The sequence below is a fragment of the Orcinus orca genome, chromosome 1, assembly GCF_937001465.1.
Source record: "Orcinus orca chromosome 1, mOrcOrc1.1, whole genome shotgun sequence".
Lineage (NCBI taxonomy): Eukaryota > Metazoa > Chordata > Mammalia > Artiodactyla > Delphinidae > Orcinus > Orcinus orca.
This window is the reverse complement of record NC_064559.1, coordinates 179,933,182-179,952,315: the sequence shown is the minus strand read 5'-3', so window position 1 is coordinate 179,952,315 and position 19,134 is coordinate 179,933,182. Positions and strand designations below refer to the sequence as shown.

Sequence of the window (19,134 nt, the reverse complement as noted above, 5' to 3'; positions counted from 1 at the left end):
ATCTTATTTCTTTGCTCACTTTTCTTTCTTACATCTCAGCCTTTCCATCATTTCCTTTATAATAGCAAACATAATAAATGCTATGTGCCAGGCATGTTCTGAGCACTTTAAACATATTACCTCACTTGAATCCCCCCAAAACCCTATGCGGTATGTACAATATTCCTTCTGTTTGAAGAATTTCTCTGGATCTCAGTTTTTGTTGTCTGTCCCTCTTGTCTTTTCTTCCTTTTTTTGAAAATTTTACTGGCTAGAAGCACAGAAGTTCTTAAATTCATGACGGTGCATGAGATGCCTCCGAGAGCAGAAGTGGGAAAGAAGTAAAGACAGAACCCTGGGGAGCACCAGAGCTTACATATAGGTCTCACGGGCCTTACATCTAGAGGTGGGGCCCACTGGAACTGCAAGGCCAAGGGCCAGAGCCAAAGCAGTGGAGGTCACTCTGAAGGGCTCTTGGGATGGCAGATGTCAGCCTTTCCCCCGGCAAGCATGTGCTATGACATTACTATACTTTGTCCATCTTCTGTACTCCCAGACCCAGTCCTAGGAGGACAATGGCACTGCCCAGAAGTGGCTGTGTCCCTCCTCGAGGGAGAGGAAGGGGTGTTCCAGGTGTCACAGCACTGGAGGTCAACAGCTATGTTTACTGCTTGTATCAGGTGTGGCTGAAATAAGCAAGAGTACCCCAGCCACATGCCTGAGAAGAGCTACTGGACCCAAGAGCTCAGAAAGCAGCAGTGGGTCAAAAGCAGTGGCCTTAGCTCCATCTTATCTTTCCCTCTATTTGGCTCTGGGCATCCTCTGTGGAATCTGTGGGAATAGAAGGCTTTGAGGGCTTGTAAGCAGGGATCCTGGGAGACAGAGCCAGGAAGCTGCCTGGAACAGTCAGATTCCATGGCCCAATGACATCATTGCGGCAACAGATTTCCCAAACAGGAGTCAGAAGCCCAGGTCACCCTTTTTCTGAAATGTACTTCTCTCTGCCTCTCAGACAAGGCATCTTCTTCCTCCTTGTTTAGTCGCCTGGAACCCTGTTTTCTCTCTCCTAGAATTAAGAACCATCTGCAGAAAGCAACACATGAAACCATTTTCAAACGGACTTTAATCATTTTTTGCTGCCCAAATACTGTACATGCAGAAGCCATGTGAAGAATTTTCTCCTCAAGGGAATTGGCAAGAGTGTTGTAAGAAACAGCCGGCAGTCCTTCCCATCCATCCACCTGCCACCTGGGAGCCACGAGTTTGGAAAGATGCTGCGCATAGAAAATGTATAGAGCACAGATATAAAAGGCTAATTGCTTCTTATCTAAACAGTGTGCTTCTCAGTCCCTGTCTGCTCTCTCTCTTTGCAGGATGCATTTAGAAATTCTAAAAAAGGGGTCCTTGCCTCCTATGAATTTACATTCTAAAGGAGTGGATGGAATAATCAGGCCAACTTTTCCTAAGAAAGCAGCAGCCACTCTGCCTGCTGAGATGGTATCTGGTAAAAGACATTCTGGAGAAGAGTCATTTTTTGTTTCAAGAAGCAAAATACTTTGAAGGGAAATAAGTTCCCTCTCTCCTCCCATCAGAGAGCATCTCCCTTTAAAATTCTCCCGTTGTCTCATTCTAGAAGCAGAAATGAGGACCAACCCAGCCTCATCTGCTGGTGGGGATACTGACCTACGCAGGATGCATCTGAGGTTGTGACATCACATCAGCACCTTGGGAAAAGTCCATTGTAGACAAGCCTTAATTATCTCATTACGTAAGAAAACAACAACAAACCCGGAAGAGGTGGAAGAAGAGTCTGTTAGGATTCCCAGAGTTCTTGTCAGAAGCAGCATCTGGGCATGGACGGGTGAGGACCTGCACCCAGCTTGGGCACCCGGGTCTGGAAGGAACCAGCCTGTGGAGCCAGGTGCCGGGTGCACCAGGCTCACGACCCTCATCAACTCCAGATTAGACTTAAAACCTGGAGGGAAACGTGGAGTAACTAGCAAATGCTCTGGTTTTGCACATGAGGAAGCTGAGGCCCAGAAAAGTGAGGAGTCTTGCACAAGTCTTGCCTGCATATAATAGCCTTTGATTCTCTGTAGCCAGCTGTCCAGGCCACTGACCATTGGGGCGGATGCTCTGTTGCCTTTGGAATTCCCAGGGCCCATTTCTCTTTGCCAAGCTCTCTGGAACCCAGTCCCAAGGACCCTTCCTGGCATCAGTGTGAGCTCCCAGGGAGGGCGAAGGCTCCTGTCCTTACTGGCCAAGTTTCCAATCAGAGCCTGGGAAGGTTTTCCCAGAGCAGTAACACTCACGCTTTTTGACGAGCATCCTCCCCAAGCCAGTCTGGGCCTCTGCGGGAATGCCAGTTTCCTTCACAGGCACAGCCTTGCTGGGCCCACAAAAGCCTGAGCTCAGGGTTTGGGGGAGGGGAAGTTGCTTTGCTACATGGAAAGATTAAGCCCTTTGTCAGAGAACAAGGTCCCACCGTCGGGCATGCTGACACCTGAGCTGCACGTGTGCGGCTCAGCTGGCAGAGCTGGTGCCCGAGGAGGCCAAGTTGCTCTCTTTGGCATCACTGACGTCGCTCTGAGATGCTCAGGCACTCTTTCAAAATAACCCTTTCCCAGCCAGACTAGGCTTATCCAGCCCCCATCAGGCCTCACTGGATCGGGCGGGGTTCCCCTGCCCTTCAGTCATGATTGTTTTGTTTTGACCCAATTTCTTCTGACCTGAGTGAAAAGCAGACTTGAAGGAGAAGGCAAGGGATGAGTCTACATTCCTATCTCCTTCCTGATCATTCAGTGAACGGTAATCCAGTATAGGAAGCAGCATTTTAGAGAACCTCTTTCTGTGTCAGGATATTGGAGAAGAAAACTCCGGGGAGAGGAAGAGAAAGGGAGCAGTCGGCAGGGCAGCAGGCCTCTTCTTTTCCCTCTCCTTGCAGCCACTGCAGAAACCCTGCTGGACCACCGCCTGGCCCTGAAGAACACGCCACCTGTCTCCGCCACCAAGCAAAGGCGGCAACTGCTTGCACGGGCTTCGCACAGTGCAGGAAGTAATCAAAGAAGCGGAAGAGCAGCTTTCCTGAAGCCCTGATGCTTTCTGGGCTGAAGATGGGGAACCGGAGGTATCAGGAGCTCTGGAGCCCTGGCGGGGGAGGAGCACGGCATCTCCTGGACAGCAGGGTGTGGAGCAAGAACCCTGGTTGCGTGCCAGGGCTCCTGGTAACGCAGTCTAAGATTGTGCTACATTTCATTTCCAAAAGAGTACCCTTGGAGGGCTCTAGCGTCTTTGAAAGGGGTGTGAGGCTTCTGCTCTCCTCAAGGCTGGCAGTAAAGAAGAGCTCAGGCATGCTTGCCCTGGTGGGGGTCAGGCCCCTGGGAGAACCAGTGATCCCACGAGTGGTGAGCTAGAGGGACACCCTCTCTCTCGGCCCCCTGAAATGCTGGCAGTGCCTGGGCTTGCTGCATACTGACAGCCTCCTGAGGGCTCCTTTCCTAGGAGTGCTGGGCCGGGGGAGAGACTGGGTGGGGAGTAGTTTAGGAGATGGCTTGACAAAGGGGATATGATTCTTCAGGGAAGAACCAAGACTCGGCCCCATTTGCTGGAGCCCGATTCATACCAAAGGTCCATCACAGACTTCCCTTTAGGGAAGGAGTCTATGAAGGAAGTGGGACAGATTGAACAGAGCAGAAACGTGAAGACAGATGTTCTGAATCATCTGTCATGGTTCCTGCCCTCAGCCCAGCCTTGCTGCAGGACCACTGCTGTCTCTGCCACATCTTCCACGAATCCTGCCTGAGCAGAGGAAGATGGAATGACAAACAGCCCACCCTGTCATCAGCCCCAGGGTCCCCTGGGGTGAGGAGAGGGCATGTGGAGTCAGGACACTGCATCTAACAGTGTCTGGGGGGATCATGTTCCTTCCCTCCCTGCCATGCCTTCTTCAAGGGACAGAGGCTGCCCCCTCCAGGGAAGGGCAGCAGTCACACGTGTGCTCCCTCCTCTCCTGGGACAGGCTAGCTCCAGAACAGCTTTTCAAACAAGGCCCTGCATCCACGAGGCTGACAGACAGACCCTTAAATCCAGCCACTCACCACCACCCATACGCGGAGTCTCACTCGACCTGACCCTCATGGGAGAAAAATCCAGGTGGGGATGAGTAACTTAATTTGGTACAAAGGGTTAAAAATAATTCCCCGACATCAACTTGTGTGGGGCATGACTTCCCACTATCGAGGTGCAACAGTGGAGTGGCCCAGCTCTTGGGCAGTCTTGGCAGCTGGGGGCCGTAGGCAGGTCAGCCCAAGTCACCGACAGGTCAGGCCCCACCTCTGGCTAGAACCTTCCCTGTGCCAGCCAACCTTCCTCAGAGGCAAGAGGCCAGCCGCCTTCAGCTCCCCAGCAGCAGCCTCTGCTGGTAGCTCCTTCCGTCTTCCTGCGCCTCTAGAGGAATGAGGGCGACACCCCTCACTGATACCCCCGTTCCCTGGGGGTAACCGCACGGTCCGCGTATGCCCACTCAGTGCCACATCGGCAAATGTCTGCGCCGTCCTGTGGTCACTAATCATCCCACCACCCCGAAGGCGTCAAGGGTTTTCACCCATCCTGAGGGTGGCTGCTCTGCGTCACCCACAGGACACAGAAATACGCTTTTGCAAGCGAGTTCCCACCCCCACTCCCCACCCTAGGATCTAGGAGCACAGAGCCCTTTGCCTTATTTTAGAAACATGAGAAATGCATGCGTTACCCAGTCTGACCCTAGGAGAGAATCTCTGCAGAAAGAGAAAACTCAGCCTAGCTGTCTCTCCACACACACAAGCGTTCCCGCCATGATAATACAGGAATGGAGTCTCCAGCAGGAGTCAGGAGCCCAGGAGCTTATCTTGTCCTTACTGCCCTCACCCACTTTTTGTCTGTGGGCAGGACCAGTGGGGACCTGGCTTCTCCCCCTGGTTTTCACGGGAGGGAGGTGGCCAGGCCCTGGCTTCAGCCTAATGTGGTTCCTGCCAGAAAGGACCCCTCGGTGGGGATGGCTCTGTCTCAGCCTCTGTCTCCACCTTCCTGCCTCGGAATCGACCCCCAGGCCCGTCTGGCTTCGCTTATGGATGGAGTCCAAGCACCTCTCCACGGATCCCCACGTATGCAGGTTAGAGTCAGTGTAGCTCTCAGGGGTGATATCTGGGGAAGAGGCAGAGCGCAAGCCTGTCCCAGGCCTTGACCCCTCCTGCTGCCTCTTTCCACCCCACCAGACATGAACCCAAGGGCTGCTGTGTCCACCTCCTGGGCAACCTCTTGCCTTTCACGCTAGACCCGAGGAAGGAGAGGGACAGATTTGGGCACTCCCGAGCCAGACTTCAGGATTCCCAGCAGACATCTCACAAGGTCCAGTCCAGGCCCTGGTGCCCACCCCCAGGGCCCAGCTGTCCAATCAGGTCAGGGTTTGAGTGGCTTTGGGAAGCTCCAACCAGACAAGGGTGGAAAGAAAGCAGAGGCAGGCGCGGTGTCTAGAGCAGGCCAGGCTACCCTCCAGAGGGCAGCGGCAGAGGGCAGGGGGCAGGGAGGCCGAGAGGGGGGAGTATTGCTTATACAGAGCTGGTGACCGCGATGGTCTAGAGTCTACAGCCAAGCTGTCCGTGGAGCCAGGAGGCTGAAGCCTCAGTGAATCTGAGCTCCCAGACATGGACCCTGGTCTGGAAAAGAGAAAAAAAAAAAAAAAAAAAGAGCCCCCAATAATCAACTTCATGCAGCTAATCCCCAAAGGTCGGACAGGCTTCACAGAGCAAGTCAGCCCCAGCCCTCCTCATTCCTGCCAGCAGCCCTGCCCTGGGCACATCCTCAACAAGCCAGGCCCCTCCAGGACGAGCCCAGAGGGGCACAGGGCCACCCTCAGGAACTGGGATGGACACAGGTGCCGCCAGGGGCTGCCCACTTTGGCAGGTAACGTCCCTATGAGGCCAACCTCTTGCATGTCAAGACCGTCCACTCCACACCACCTGGGGTCCGCTGGGAGAGCTCCTTTGGCATGTCGCAAGTGAGGAGGCTTGGAGGGAAACAGGAGGTGAACAATTCTAAGGGAGGTACCAGCACTTTCCTCCAAGGTACCTGGCCTGCAACCCTGGGAACTGACACCTCCTTCAATCTCACTTGTAGGAAGGAGGTGGCGCCGGCCCGAGGGAGAAAGCGGTCTTTAAGCCCTCAGCTCCCCAGCATCGTCTGCCTCCCGGAGCCCTGGCCAGGGCGCTAGGTGAGATGCTACGTGCTGTGGATGCATTCGGTGGGAAGAGCAGCCGGAGTGCCCAGCGAAGAGGAGGGGTGTCAGGGTTCCCAGAGGGGCCTCGCTGTGGCCAGCTGCAGTGGACGCTACATTCCTCAAAAAAGAGCAGAGGCGCTGGGAGAGGCAGAGGTGGAACAAAGAACAAGACAGAAAACTAAGCAGGGACCACCAAGAACAGGCACAGGCGGGGACACGCAGGCTCTGCCCTGAGCCTAGGACCAGGTGGGATGGACCAATGGCTGCGTCTCCCACTTGCACCCCTGGACTCAAGTGGAGTCCCGTCCACGCAACTCTCCTTTGGGTTTCTTCACAACGAGACACAGAGAGACGTGGATTTCAGCCCATATAGTCACTAAGACCAAATACACCCAGACAAATGAACAGATCTAACATGGTCACACACAGACACACACACAAACACACACGCACACATACTAGAGTCTCCACTGCCAGCTGGGACAGGCCCAGTAGGCAACAGGCATGCAGCAAGGCAAGGGGTCCAGAAAGACGTGAAGACTATGTACAGGGGAGGAGACGGGGGGGTGGCAGCACCCCTTCCCACACTGCATCCAGGCCTCTTCCTGAGGCCCTTAGGAGCCTGAGGGGCTCGTGGCACTCTCCAGGGAGGACTGGGACAGGCGCCTGGTGAGGGAGCCGAGCGTAGAGTCTGCCACTGAGGACGTGGGGAAGAGTTTGTACCAGCCGGTGACCGCGGCACTCAGGTCCAGCTCGTCCAGCATGATCTGGGCCATGCCCATGAAGCACTTGTGGTCCATGCGGCCATAGTCTCCCCAGACAATCACCTGCCAGTGGGGAGGAAGAGAGAGGAGCTGAGCCACATCTCCAACTCCAGGGCTGGGCAGTGGGTCCAGGAACCATGTAGAAGTTTTGCCAGGGCACAGATGGGACAGAGAGAGGCAGAACTCACACTGACTTTGGGCAGCAACTTACCGAGCACTTAAGATGTGCCAGGCTCGACCCTACAGGCTTTATATACGTTATCTCAGCTGTTACAACCATCTAGGTAGACGTGCTAGGTATTATTATTTCTACAAAAAGGAAATGTATCTCAGAGAGGTTAATTAACTAACCCAAAGATACACAGTAATTGGTGGCATAGCTGGGATTAGAACCTGGGTCTGACTTCCAGAGCTTCTCAGCATCCCAGATGACAACCTTCCTGAGTGGGGAGCAGACTGAGAGTCCAGGACCTGGGTCACAGCTCCCGCTCTGCTGCTGGATCACAGTGGGACAATCAACATTAGCACCAGGTGGAAGAAGATGGTGGTCAAACCCTGCTCCTACCTACCAGCTGTGCAACCTGGGGGCAACCGAGTTATTCCCTTGAACCTTGGTGTCCTTATGAATCGACAGGGAGAAAAACACCTTCACCAGGTTGTAACAAAAAATGGGTAAAGCATATTTAATGCGTCTGGCACAAGATAAATCATAAATAAGACAAATTTTAAATTACAGTCTTTGAGAGCTGCCCCGCCCCACTGGCCCCATGACACTCACCTGCAGCACCTTGCCCTGGGGCCCCTCGTCAAAGAGCAGAGCCTGCTGGTACAGGGGATCACAGGTCTTCTTGGCCACCTTTGTCTTCTTCTTGGCCAAGCAGGCCCCGTTCTCAAGTAGGTAAACCTTGATATAGGTGGCTGAGGGATGGAAGAGAGCAGGATGGGGAGGTGTCCAGGGGAGACTGCTGTGGCCTGCCCATCCCCTAACCTCCATGTGATCCTGGAGGGGAGCAGGATGAGCTGGCTGAGCTGACCAGCGGACAGCAGGTGGAGAGATGGGCTCAACACCGACTCCTCCATCCTCCCCTCCCCCTCCCCCCACTCACTGGCCTTCCAGGCAATCTGTGACTCCAGTGTTGAGAATACTGATTAGGCCAGTGGGGAGCTGGGACTCTCTAGACCCAGAACTCAGCTGTATATCCCTCCCTGGCAGGACCTCGTTTCCAAAATCCCTCTCCCAGCTGATCTGCTTCACCTGGGAGCGATTTGGAGCCTGGTTTGGGGGTCAGGCCCCGAGCCTCAATCACTTCTACCTCCAGCTGGCTGCTCCGGTCCATGATGGCAATGTGCACATCCCCTGCAAGGGAGAAGAGGGACAGTTCAGGCAGAGCCAGACCAAGGGGCAGGCCGGCCAGCCACCATGCAGCATGCCAGTCTGCAGAGGATGTTCCAGCACTGGAAAGGGCACAAGATGGACAAAACTGTATGCGCCGGAGCTGCTCTCGGGAGACCACGTTAAAGCAGCTGAGAAATGCTTTGACAGGGCCCTTACGGTGGGATGGGGGCATGACCCTCAAGGGGCCTGTTTGGGGAACAACAAATGTAAGCCTGGTTATGGGCGGTGGAGGGGTGTTCTGCTTCACCGAGCAGAATAGCAAGTTTGGGGACAGAGCTTCCTGTGTCAGGAAGACAGAGGGGAGGCTGTGGGCTCAGTAGCTCTTCTTCACCTTCTGCACAGTGGTCATCAGCCACTCCCCTAAACAAACATCAAACAAATATTTAAAGGATATCAGTTTGGAGAGACGCTGAGATACAAGCCTGCCCAGGACATGAGGCACGTCCTGGAAATGAGGGCCTGCTCGTACCCTTGATAAAGGATGGGGGGAAGGCAGCAGATGTCCCGGGAGCACAGAGTGAGAACTCCTCTCTGTGCCCCACAAAATGGATTATCCAGCTGGGGCAAGTTCTGTGTGTGGAGTCATATCAGTCGTCTGACTTCTAGAACTCTTGGCTTTGTTTGACACAGGTTAGCAGAATTTGCAATTCTGCACTAGTCACTTGGGACGTCCTTCAAAGGGGTGCAGAATCATAAGCCTGATGCAGAAAAACTGAAATGGGCCAGACTTTGGGTTTAGCCACCCGTTTTAGATTCTCTGAGCCGTCATGCAACAGCAACTGTTTGTATTTGCACACTTTGGAAGATGGGGATTTATGACTTTCAGGAAACATCCTGGAATTCATCCCTCTCCCTCTAGCTATTCCTGACCTCCCCATGGGGAATAGGGAGGGGGAGGTCTCAGGAATTAATCTCCACGTCTCACTGTAACATCTCTAACAAGGTGAGCCAAGGCAAGCCTGTCCTTCCCAGTTTAGGACACCAGGGGGCACCACACACAAGTGTTCTAGGCTGTGATGGCCGTATAAGCCTTGTGGAAGCGGCTGGTTCCTCTCACTGCCTCCCAGCCCTTGGCCCAAAGCAGACTATCCAAGCCCTTGAAAGCCTGAAAACGGACTTCCCTGGTAGCGCAGTGGTTAAGAATCCGCCCGCCAGTGCTGGGGACACAGGTTCGAGCCCTGGTCCGGGAAGATCCCACATGCCGTGAAGCAACTAAGCCCGTGTGCCACAACTACAGAGCCTGCGCTCTAGAGCCCATGAGACGCAACTACTGAGCCTGCGTGCCACAACTACTGAAGCCCGTGTGCCTAGAGCCTGTGCTCTGCAACAAGAGAAGCCACCACAACAAGGAGCCTGTGCACCACAATGAAGAAAGCCCCTTCACAGCAACGAAGACCCAGCCAAAAATAAATAAATAAATTAAAAAAAAAAAGTCTGAAAGCAAGGGCTGGGGATTAGCCAAATCCCACCCAAGAGCCCAGTGGGAGCTGACATTCACCCTCTGAGGGTCCCCGTGGACCCCTCTTCCAGCAAAGGCTCCTGTGTGAGCAGTTTAGAGGAAGACAGGGCAGTACAGTGGGAGGAGTCCTGGCTTGGAATGGAATGCTAGCTCCACTGCACTCAACTTCCTCATTTGCTGTGAGGTCAAAGGTTAGACACTGTCTATGTGAGGGCTGAGGTCAGACACTGCTCAGGTCAGACTGATGGGGAAGGAAGGGTGGAGGTGAGGAGGCATCTCTGGGGAAGCTAGCCTGGGAGTTGCTGCTTGAAGCCAACACAGCCAGGATCTAAGGGAGAGAGAGAGAGGGAGGGAGCCAGAACTGCAGCTAAAAGGACCAAGAATAGACTGTAGGGAGTACTTCCTAGCTGCAGAGAAGAAGGATGAGAAAATTACTAAAAGTCTTCTAGGTGCCAGGCACTGTTAGAAGTAACAAGTCAAATCAGACACGGTTCCTAAGGCGTAAATGAAATATTTCATGCAAAGCATCAAATAGGGACTCAATACATTGTCTTTAGATCGCAGAACTATGGCAGGCATTATTATTCCCATCTTACAGATGAGGAAACTGAGGCTCAAAGAAGGGATGTGACTTGGCCAAGGTCCCACAGATAATCAGTGATGGAGCAGACTCCATGGATGTCAATGCCATGATGATTTTTGTTCACCATTTTATGCCTGGCACTTAGCACAGCTGGGCACACAGTAGGCGGTGAGAGAGTGGATGAGTGTGTGGTGATGCGAGGGAGGGAATGTGCTGGAAAAGCTGCTGCAGGGCGGCTGGCGGAGAAAGGCTGGAACCCTCTCCTCTCTGCTGCGGGAGGGACTGAGGAGTGTGCATACTGACTCCTCCTCACTGGCACAAAAGCCTGAGCGAGGACTCCTTTCTGCTGCTTGCATCGCATCACGCAGGGCCCCCGCTGAGCTCACCCTTCCTGCTGCGTGGCTGCCATTGCACCACTCACCCTGCCCTTGAGAAGACTCACCCATTGGTGGCGTTGCCAGCGTCTGTCGCCCAACAATCTGGGCTGGTCCCAGGCCATCCAGAAAATCACTGAACTGGCTTTCACCTCCAAGCCGGGTGGTGGGGAATATGAACCTGGAGAAGGAGGCATGAGATGCTTGAGGGCATCTGGATGGCGGGACGCAGTGGTTCTGCCCCTGGGGCACTGGGCACTCCCTCTGTGCCTCAACCTCCCCTCTACAACGTGCGAGTGTACTACTATGGCTGGGGTCAAACAGAACTGTTCATCTCTGCACATTAAAGAAAAATACTCCGATGCCACTTGAGAAAAGAGACTAATAAACATACATAATCATGGTATTTAATCCTCAAGCGCCAGAATTTCTAAGGCGACCCTGAAAAGGCAGGGCTTGCTGGACACTTGCGTCCTCACCAGGGGGTGTTAATGCCAAGAACCAGACAAAGGCCAGAAATTTCAATGCCTGGAACAAGTTCTAAGAGCTGAGTTTTAGTTGACTATAAGTTTGAAATCCAAGTCAACAATGTGAGGTGGTATCCCAAACAGCAACTGAGACAAAATAACACAATTACAGGTTTGAGATTAATGACAAGCGATGGTGGGTGGCCCATGGCTGTGGGGAGCCTGGAAATAGTAACAGAAAAAACTGACAGTGATTGAAATTTGGCCAGATGCCAACAGCACACTAAATGCTCCACTGTATCATTTAACCCTTACCACCACTGTGGGTGGCAGGAGCTATTATCCAGTTTTACAGATGAGACAACAGAGGCTCCAAATGGTAAGAGGCTTGCCTTGCCTACAAAACAGAGATGAGGGGGCTTCCCTGGTGCCGCAGTGGTTGAGAGTCCGCCTGCCGATGCAGGGGACACGGGTTCGTGCCCCGGTCCGGGAAGATCCCACATGCCGCGGAGCGGCTGGGCCCGTGAGCCATGGCCGCTGAGCCTGCGCATCCGGAGCCTGTGCTCCGCAACGGGAGAAGCCACAACAGTGAGAGGCCCACGTACCGCCAAAAAGAAAACAAAAACAGAGACAAAACCCAACTCATACAGGGTGATGGTGAGGATTCGGGCAGATGGTTCAGGAGCAGCTCCAGACAAACAGGAAACAATCAGCGGTAGTTACTGCGGCTGTTGGTGTGATCATCACGGGAAATGTGCTACTTTTGCATGTCCTCAAGCCTATGTTCTGGGGAGGCCAGCAGAGAAAGGACAGGTGAGGGAGGGCTGGCCCAGAACTGCCCAGAGGCTACAATGGACCAAAGAAAGTTCTAAGATCTCCTAGAATAGCCCAGGCTCCTGCCTAGAGAGAGAAAATGTTGTCCCAGAACCAATCCCCTGTTGGACCATTTGGCCTGAGTCCCCCTTGGCCAGAGACAGGCAGGAAGGGGAGACAGGCTACATACACTTATTGGAAAGGACATGTGTCTCTCCTCTATCAGGCTCAGCCTTCACACTCCAGGAAGGGGCTTCAAGGCCCATCCATTTTTATTGACCACAGTCTGCAATCGCCTAATATCACATTTTTAGGATAATGGGATCTGAAAAGGTTAAATGAATAGCCAAGATATGGAAGCAAACTAAGTGTCGATCAACAGATGAATGGATAAAGAAGATGTGATATATATATATATCTCATATATATTAGATGTGACATAATATATATATATATATATGAATGAATATGATGGAATATTACTCAGCCATAAAAAAGAATGAAATAATGCCATTTGCAGCACAACATGGATGGACCTGGAGATTATCATACTAAGTGAAGTAAGTCAGACAGAGAAAGACAAATATCATATCATATTACTTATATGTGGAATCTAAAAAATAGTACAAATAAACTTATTTACAAAACAGAAACAGACTCACAGACACAGAAAACAAACTTATGGTTACCAAAGGAGAGGAAAGGAGGGATAAATTGGGAATATGGGATTAATAGGTACATATTACTATATTAAAAAATAAACAACAAGGACCTACTGTATAGCACAGGGAACTACATTCAATATCCTGTAATAAACTCTAATAGAAAAGAATCAAAAGAATATATATATACACACATATATACGTATAACCGAATCACTTTCCTGTACACCTGAAACTAACATAATATTGTAAATCAGCTATACTTCAATTAAAAAAAGAGAGAGAAAGGATAACAACCATAACAAAAAGAAACGTAGACTCTTGAGGTCACAGAATTTCAGGAGCTTAGTATAGAGAGCGTGGAGATTGTGAAAAAAGGTTTTAGGGTCAAATGTCCTTAATTCAAATCCTAACTCCACCACCACTTAATAGCTGTGACCTTGGAAAGGTACCATACCCTCTTCCTGTGCCTCAGTTTCTCCACTTGTAAAATGGAAATAATGGTAGTATCAACATCCCTCAGGGCTGTTGTATTAAATGAGACACTGGTTTTGGCCTGATAGTGGCTGGTAGATCCCAGGGTAAGAGGCACTGATCTGAAGTGCCATTCTGCATACGGTAAATCCTAGCAGCTACTCACACTCATAGGAGCAGGCACAGTAGCAAGACACGTGATCATAGAATTTAAATAATAGAGCCACAGAATCCTGAGATCATTGGGCCTTGATGAAGCTGATTCAGAAAATCTTAATCATATAACCATCATTTCATAGATTTAGAAGAGATCCAAGGGGATATCTAACCCAGAGACTTTCCAATTTTCGACTGCAACACATATGCATATGTAAGAAATACACTTAACGTCATAGACCTACGTGCATCTATCCATCTATCTGTTGAAAAGTTCACAAGGTAATTTTTCCTTCCTCCATGGGATACATTTGAATTTCCTATTTCCTTTTCTAATGCTGGTTTTGACCCACTCAACAGATTTTACTTCCTGCCTGTAAGTCATCATCCAGTTTGAAAAAGTGATCTAGTCCAAACTCCTGCCCTAAGCTCCAAGCAAGTCCACCTGTGAGAACTCCATTCAGCTGAGCTGTAACAACTGTTTCAGATTTAAAAGATTTTAGGATCCCATTTTCTTTTCCAACCCTTTCCTCTGGAGCAGGATGGTATGGAGGTCTTGGGAGGTGGGAGGCATGAAACATACCGATGGGATGAACTGTTCCTGGGCCACTGGGGTATTCTGATGGGAGACAGAGGCCCAGAGCAATAGGAAGACTGGGGCCCAGACAGCGGGTGTCCAGGGGAGGGGGACAGAGGGAGGCGGGGATACAGAGGAACTCAGATAACTGGGCTGGAAACCCAAGCAGATTTTCCAGCCCTGTGCCTGTGACCAGAGGACCCCGGTGGAGGGTGGGTACACGGTGGGGGTGGGCTGAACGCACGTGCCATCGGAGCTATTGCTGTTGGTGCTCCCGTCCGTGGACTCCCGGCTGCCCTGGCGAGGGACCCGACTCCGCATCTCCACGGCAACACCCGTCTCCGTGCTCCGCCGGATGTTGCTGCGCAGTTTCTTGGTGGCCCCTTCTGTGACACCCCCAGAAGCACAGAGAAGGAACAGGTGAGATCACTGCTAAAGTCATCCTCTTGGGAGGGGGCAGGATAGGCAGGGCTCTGACTGGAGGCAGGGCCCTGACTGGAGGCAGGGCCACTGCTGCGATGACCTCTAGAGCCGGTCTGCAGCCTGACCCCTGGCCCTGCTCAGGGCAGTGACGCAGACAAAGCAGACTAGAAGGATGGCTGGAGGCAGAGTGGAGATGGTGGGGCTACAGGTGGGGAGTCAGCAGGCAGCGCTCAGCCCTGCAGCCCTCCACCCTCGGTCTCCTTCCTGCCAGGCTCCCCTGACCCACACCTTGCCACTCAATTTCAGCCCTTGCCCCAAAGGGTTAAGTTTCTTCTTCTGGAAAGTTTGCCCTCTCTGGAATTTCCAGATTTGCTTTTCCTCTTCCAGGGACTCTCCTGAAGCCTGTCACTCCCAGACATCACAACCCACCTCTGTGATACCTTCACAGGCCCTATAAAAGACAAACAAACCCATGTGAATCCTGACCACTGGCAAACTAACACCCATTCTCAAGGTGGGTCTGAACGTGGAGGGGGGTGTGTGTGGAGAGGTGGAGAAGCCACTAGAAAAATAAGACTGAGAGAGACTCCTAGGCTGACCTGAACTGACTTTGGCTCTGAGGGAGAGGTCTGCAGAAGAACCTCAGAAGCTGTGTGGTGACAGCTCACCCCCAGTGTCTCTGTAGCTCCTGTTCGGGGGGCCCTCTACCCCTAGGTCCCCTCTTCAGCCTTGCATGGAACATAGGGCACTTTGCCTCTCCTAGCAGCGGCACCATCCTGCCTGGGTTTCCATGGCAACCTCCTCAGCATTGCAGTGTGGTCCCTTTAGACACTCTCTCTGCCTGGCGGGGGGGCGGACAGAAGACAGGTTGTGGGTTTTCAGGGACTTCCCCTCCTGAAGCTTGGCTGCCTGAGGAGCCTGACGGGGAGGGAAGTGACGCTCAGATAGGGACTATACCAAAGGAGCCTTTTGCTGTCACTGGTTAGAGGCCCAGGCAAATTAAGGGTGGAGTTGCTTACAGGGATGGGGAGAGGCCAGGGTGAGGCAGGCAGCACAGCCCCTGAAAGCAGCGGGGAAGGGGGAGCTGGTTACCTTGGAAATTCGCTCTCCCACTAACACCCAACGGTGGGTCGGGAGGGGATGTTTGAGACCCCAGCCTGGGAGAAGGGGGCCTTTATTCCTCCTGCTTTGCCCTACTTATCTTTCAGGAAGCCCCATCGGGAGAGGAAAGGCTGAGAGGACGGGATGGGGGGACTGGGAGTGGGGTGCTGTAAGGAGGAATGTCTCCTCTGGAACCACCCCAGCTTCTGGGATATTGGAACAGCTACTAACCAGCAATCAGTGAGACCATCAACGTGTCTGTCTCTCTTACACACAGAGAGTCTTATTAGCTCACACATATTTCTTTCGCACAGGCGTAAGCAGACACACATGAGTGCCAACAATCACATATGTTTATACAGTGATCTCACATACAAGGTCGTGTGCATGTTCATATAACAGTCACACAGCCACAAATGGTCTTACCGAGTCTTAGTCATACGTACACATGACACAGCCTGCCACACACATGTGACCTCCACACCATAATAACACCAGGAGCTGAACCCATCTGCTCAATCACACACACAGATGCAAACCCACAAATGGTGTGTGACCCACCACACACAGAGGGCTGGGCAATAATTGTGGGTGGGGTGGACTTGCCCTGTCCCTTGCTCCTAACTGCCACATCCCCTCTAATCCGATTAGAAGACAGAAGGGCCTGTGGGGGCCACACTTCACCCTCCTTCTCCGCAAACCCCCCCAACATACACCCTGAGCTGAAGTCAGAGCCTCACCACCTCGTGACCCCAATCCCCTGTCTTCTAGAGCTTAGGAAAGCTCTGACCCATTTGGGAGAGAATTTACCTTCTTTGATCTGCCCAACCTACTGTGAGCCCCTGGGTAGGAAGTTACAGAATCCTGAAGTGCCATTTCCCAGATGGGGAACCTAGAGTCCAAGCGCCCATAGAGCTGGGGCTACACCCTAGGCCCACTGACTCCCAGTTCACTGATATGCTACTCTTCACTCCCCTCCACCAACTCCACATTGTTTTGAGATGTGATTCAGCAGAGATTAAGTTCCATGTCTCTGGGTGAGGAGGAAGGTCTTGCAAACTCAGAGAAAATTCCTCTACTGGTTTCATACCTGTCCAGTCTGTGAACTCTGTCGATCTGGGGAGTAACTTCATGTAGCCTCTCTCCCTAGAGAACTGGACCAAGTTGCTTGCAATAATTCTGTGGTCCTTGGAGACCAAAAGACTCCAGGGACCATCCCATCTGTCCCACCATGAACAAGGGAGAGGAAAACACAGCCTCCAGCAGCACTCCCCATGGGATCTCCTGCAATGATCCTGAGCCCTCGCCCCACCCCGGTCCAGGGCCCAGAGACTAGGAGGGGAGAGCCACTGTCCTTGGTACTGAAAAGAGAAGTTCCATTTGGGCAAAGGCAAGGACAGCCCAGGATGGCCCTGTGTAGACCCAGCCTAAGGCCAGGCCAGAACCCACCTGTGTCCTGGGAGCCCAAAGATCTGACCCCACCTTCCTCTCTGCTCCCACAACTTAAAGAATGTTAAATCTAGAAGGAAGCTCCATTTTACAGAAGAGGAAACTGAGGCCCAGTGGGAAAGTGACTCTGCCAAGGTCCCATGAGGAGTTAGAGCCAGGACTAGTCCTCTAAAGTTTCAGGGTGAGTTTTTGGAAGGCCATTCTAGGGCAACATAAGGAATAAAATGTAAGGGGCAGGCAGAAGGCAGGGGAACTAGAGGGGAGGCTGGCGCAATAGAACAGGCTTTGAAACAAAGCGGATAGGATGGGTGAGGCTCAAGCCAATGAGCAGTATGGAGGACCTGGGAAGGGCAGACTCATAGCCCAGGAGACTGGGTCCTGGAGAGGAGTTCCTCCCCACTGCACACAGCCCCGCCCTGCAGGGAACTGAGCCATCCCGCCGGGGGCAGCAGGGTCACCCTGCTAGGATCTTATCCCAGAACAGAGTTTCCGGGGCCAATGCCCTCAGTGATCGGCCCCATACCTCCCTCTGAGGCCAGACCCAGGATGGCGCTTTAAGCTGGGACACTGGCAACCTCAAGGCCTGGGAGAACAAAATGGGGACAAGTAACTATGAAGACGAGAGGAGTATTCTACAAGCAAGGGGCAGAGCTGTGGAGGCCAGAGAAGTCACTTTTATTTTTTAGTCACTTTTTTTTTGGCCCTACTGTGTGACCATGGGTAATAATAACACCAACAATTTACCAAGTGTCTAGTACGTGCCAGGCAAGAGGCTGGGTACCTTTACACATCCTATCTCATTCAATCCCCTGGACAACGCAGCAAGGCATGTATTATTGTCCTGATTCTACAAATGAGGAAGCGGTCTCAGAGAGGTGAAGTAACTTGCCCAAGTCGCCCAGCTAGTAAATGACAGGGTGTATCTCTGAAGGCCAATTTGAAGTCCTTCTCCAAAAAAGTACCTTCTGGTCTCCAGGCTCAGATGCCTCATCAATAAAATGAGTACTCAGACCAGAAGATCTCCAGATCCCCAGGGCCCCTTCCTGCTCTGACATTTGGCAACTGGATGATTCAGAGAGCCCTTTGGTTAGAAGGGCAGTGGGCAATTCCCCTGGCTCCCCAGGCATTCAGCCATGCCCTTGCATACTGCAGAGACAAGTGATCTGGAAGCCCCATCAGCGTTCATTTCCCCTCAAGGCTGGAGGTCATCCTGGTGTCTGCTCCAATCCCTGCCTGCTGACTGTGGAGCCTAGGTAGGTGGACAGTCCCAGGCAGAACACTGATATTCTCACAGTGACTCAGGCACCTGTCCTGGCCCTGGAAGACCGTCCCTCCAAATCATTTGGGCATGAAGAGACCTTTGGGTCTGAAGCTGAAACAGCCGATTCAGCCAGAGATCAGCAGGGCTTGGTTTCCTGAGGCCAGACTCCTGGGGGCCCTCCTAATCTTAGTCCCCCAACCTTAACGCCACCCCATTGGTCCTGTCCCAGCCCAACTCCTGGATTCCTAGATCCCCATCTTCCGGACTCCCTAGTGTCAAGCATATTCACAGGGGCCATGCTCATCCTGGGGCACTCATAATCTCAAGCCCCCTCCCCGTCCAGCATTTCTCTGAGCCAGAAACCATATCGCAGCTTGATTGCTGGAAAAGACCATCCCACATGCTCCTGTGGAGGGCTTTGTAAAAGTCTACTTTAAGGCCTGGAGAAGTCCCCCAGCCCCAGTCCCAGCTGGGAGTCTTAATGGGCATTCTCCCCGGATCCTCCAGTGCCCCACACCTCACCACCCCCATCCAGCTGCCTATTTGAAGGTTTCTTAGAGAAGTTGTCACTCTGAGCAGAATAAGCAGGAAGAGGTTTTAAAACAAAACCAGCTGGTGTCTGGGCTGATGCCACAAAGTGAGGAGGTCTTGGTGGGGGGAGCTGGCTCCCCTGTGACGTGAGCTCCAGGTGTGACTGTGTGTGACAAGGTGGGTTACCCGGCAGGCTGAGCATAAGTAGGATGCTATAACCAGGTGTCTGAGAAAATCTGCTGTATTTATCAGGAGGTAGCTGTGAAGGTAGTGTGTGAATGTGGCTTTGTGAGGTATATGCATACACACATGTGACGTGTTTCTATGACCACAGGCCACTGAGTGTGCATGTGCGTAAGGGTAGGTTTCCTGAGCAATCGAGCATGCTATTCATGTGATTATGCAAGGCATG

General features: G+C 52.3%; 1 protein-coding gene across 8 annotated transcripts in view; it reads right to left on the bottom strand.

Annotated features, from left to right (window-relative positions):
* Positions 1-1,084: 1,084 nt before the first annotated feature.
* RIMS3 (regulating synaptic membrane exocytosis 3) overlaps positions 1,085-19,134 on the bottom strand; it is a 39,534-nt gene continuing 21,484 nt past the window's right edge. For all 8 annotated transcript variants that reach the window (XM_049712325.1, XM_033422016.2, XM_049712333.1 and 5 more), the window contains 5 exons: positions 14,202-14,343; positions 10,877-10,989; positions 8,252-8,353; positions 7,775-7,914; positions 1,085-7,059 (listed from right to left, as the gene is read on the bottom strand). In XM_049712325.1, coding sequence (XP_049568282.1) covers positions 6,847-7,059; positions 7,775-7,914; positions 8,252-8,353; positions 10,877-10,989; positions 14,202-14,343 — 710 coding nt within the window. In that variant the 3' untranslated portion in view covers positions 1,085-6,846. The remainder of the gene's footprint in view (positions 7,060-7,774; positions 7,915-8,251; positions 8,354-10,876; positions 10,990-14,201; positions 14,344-19,134) is intronic.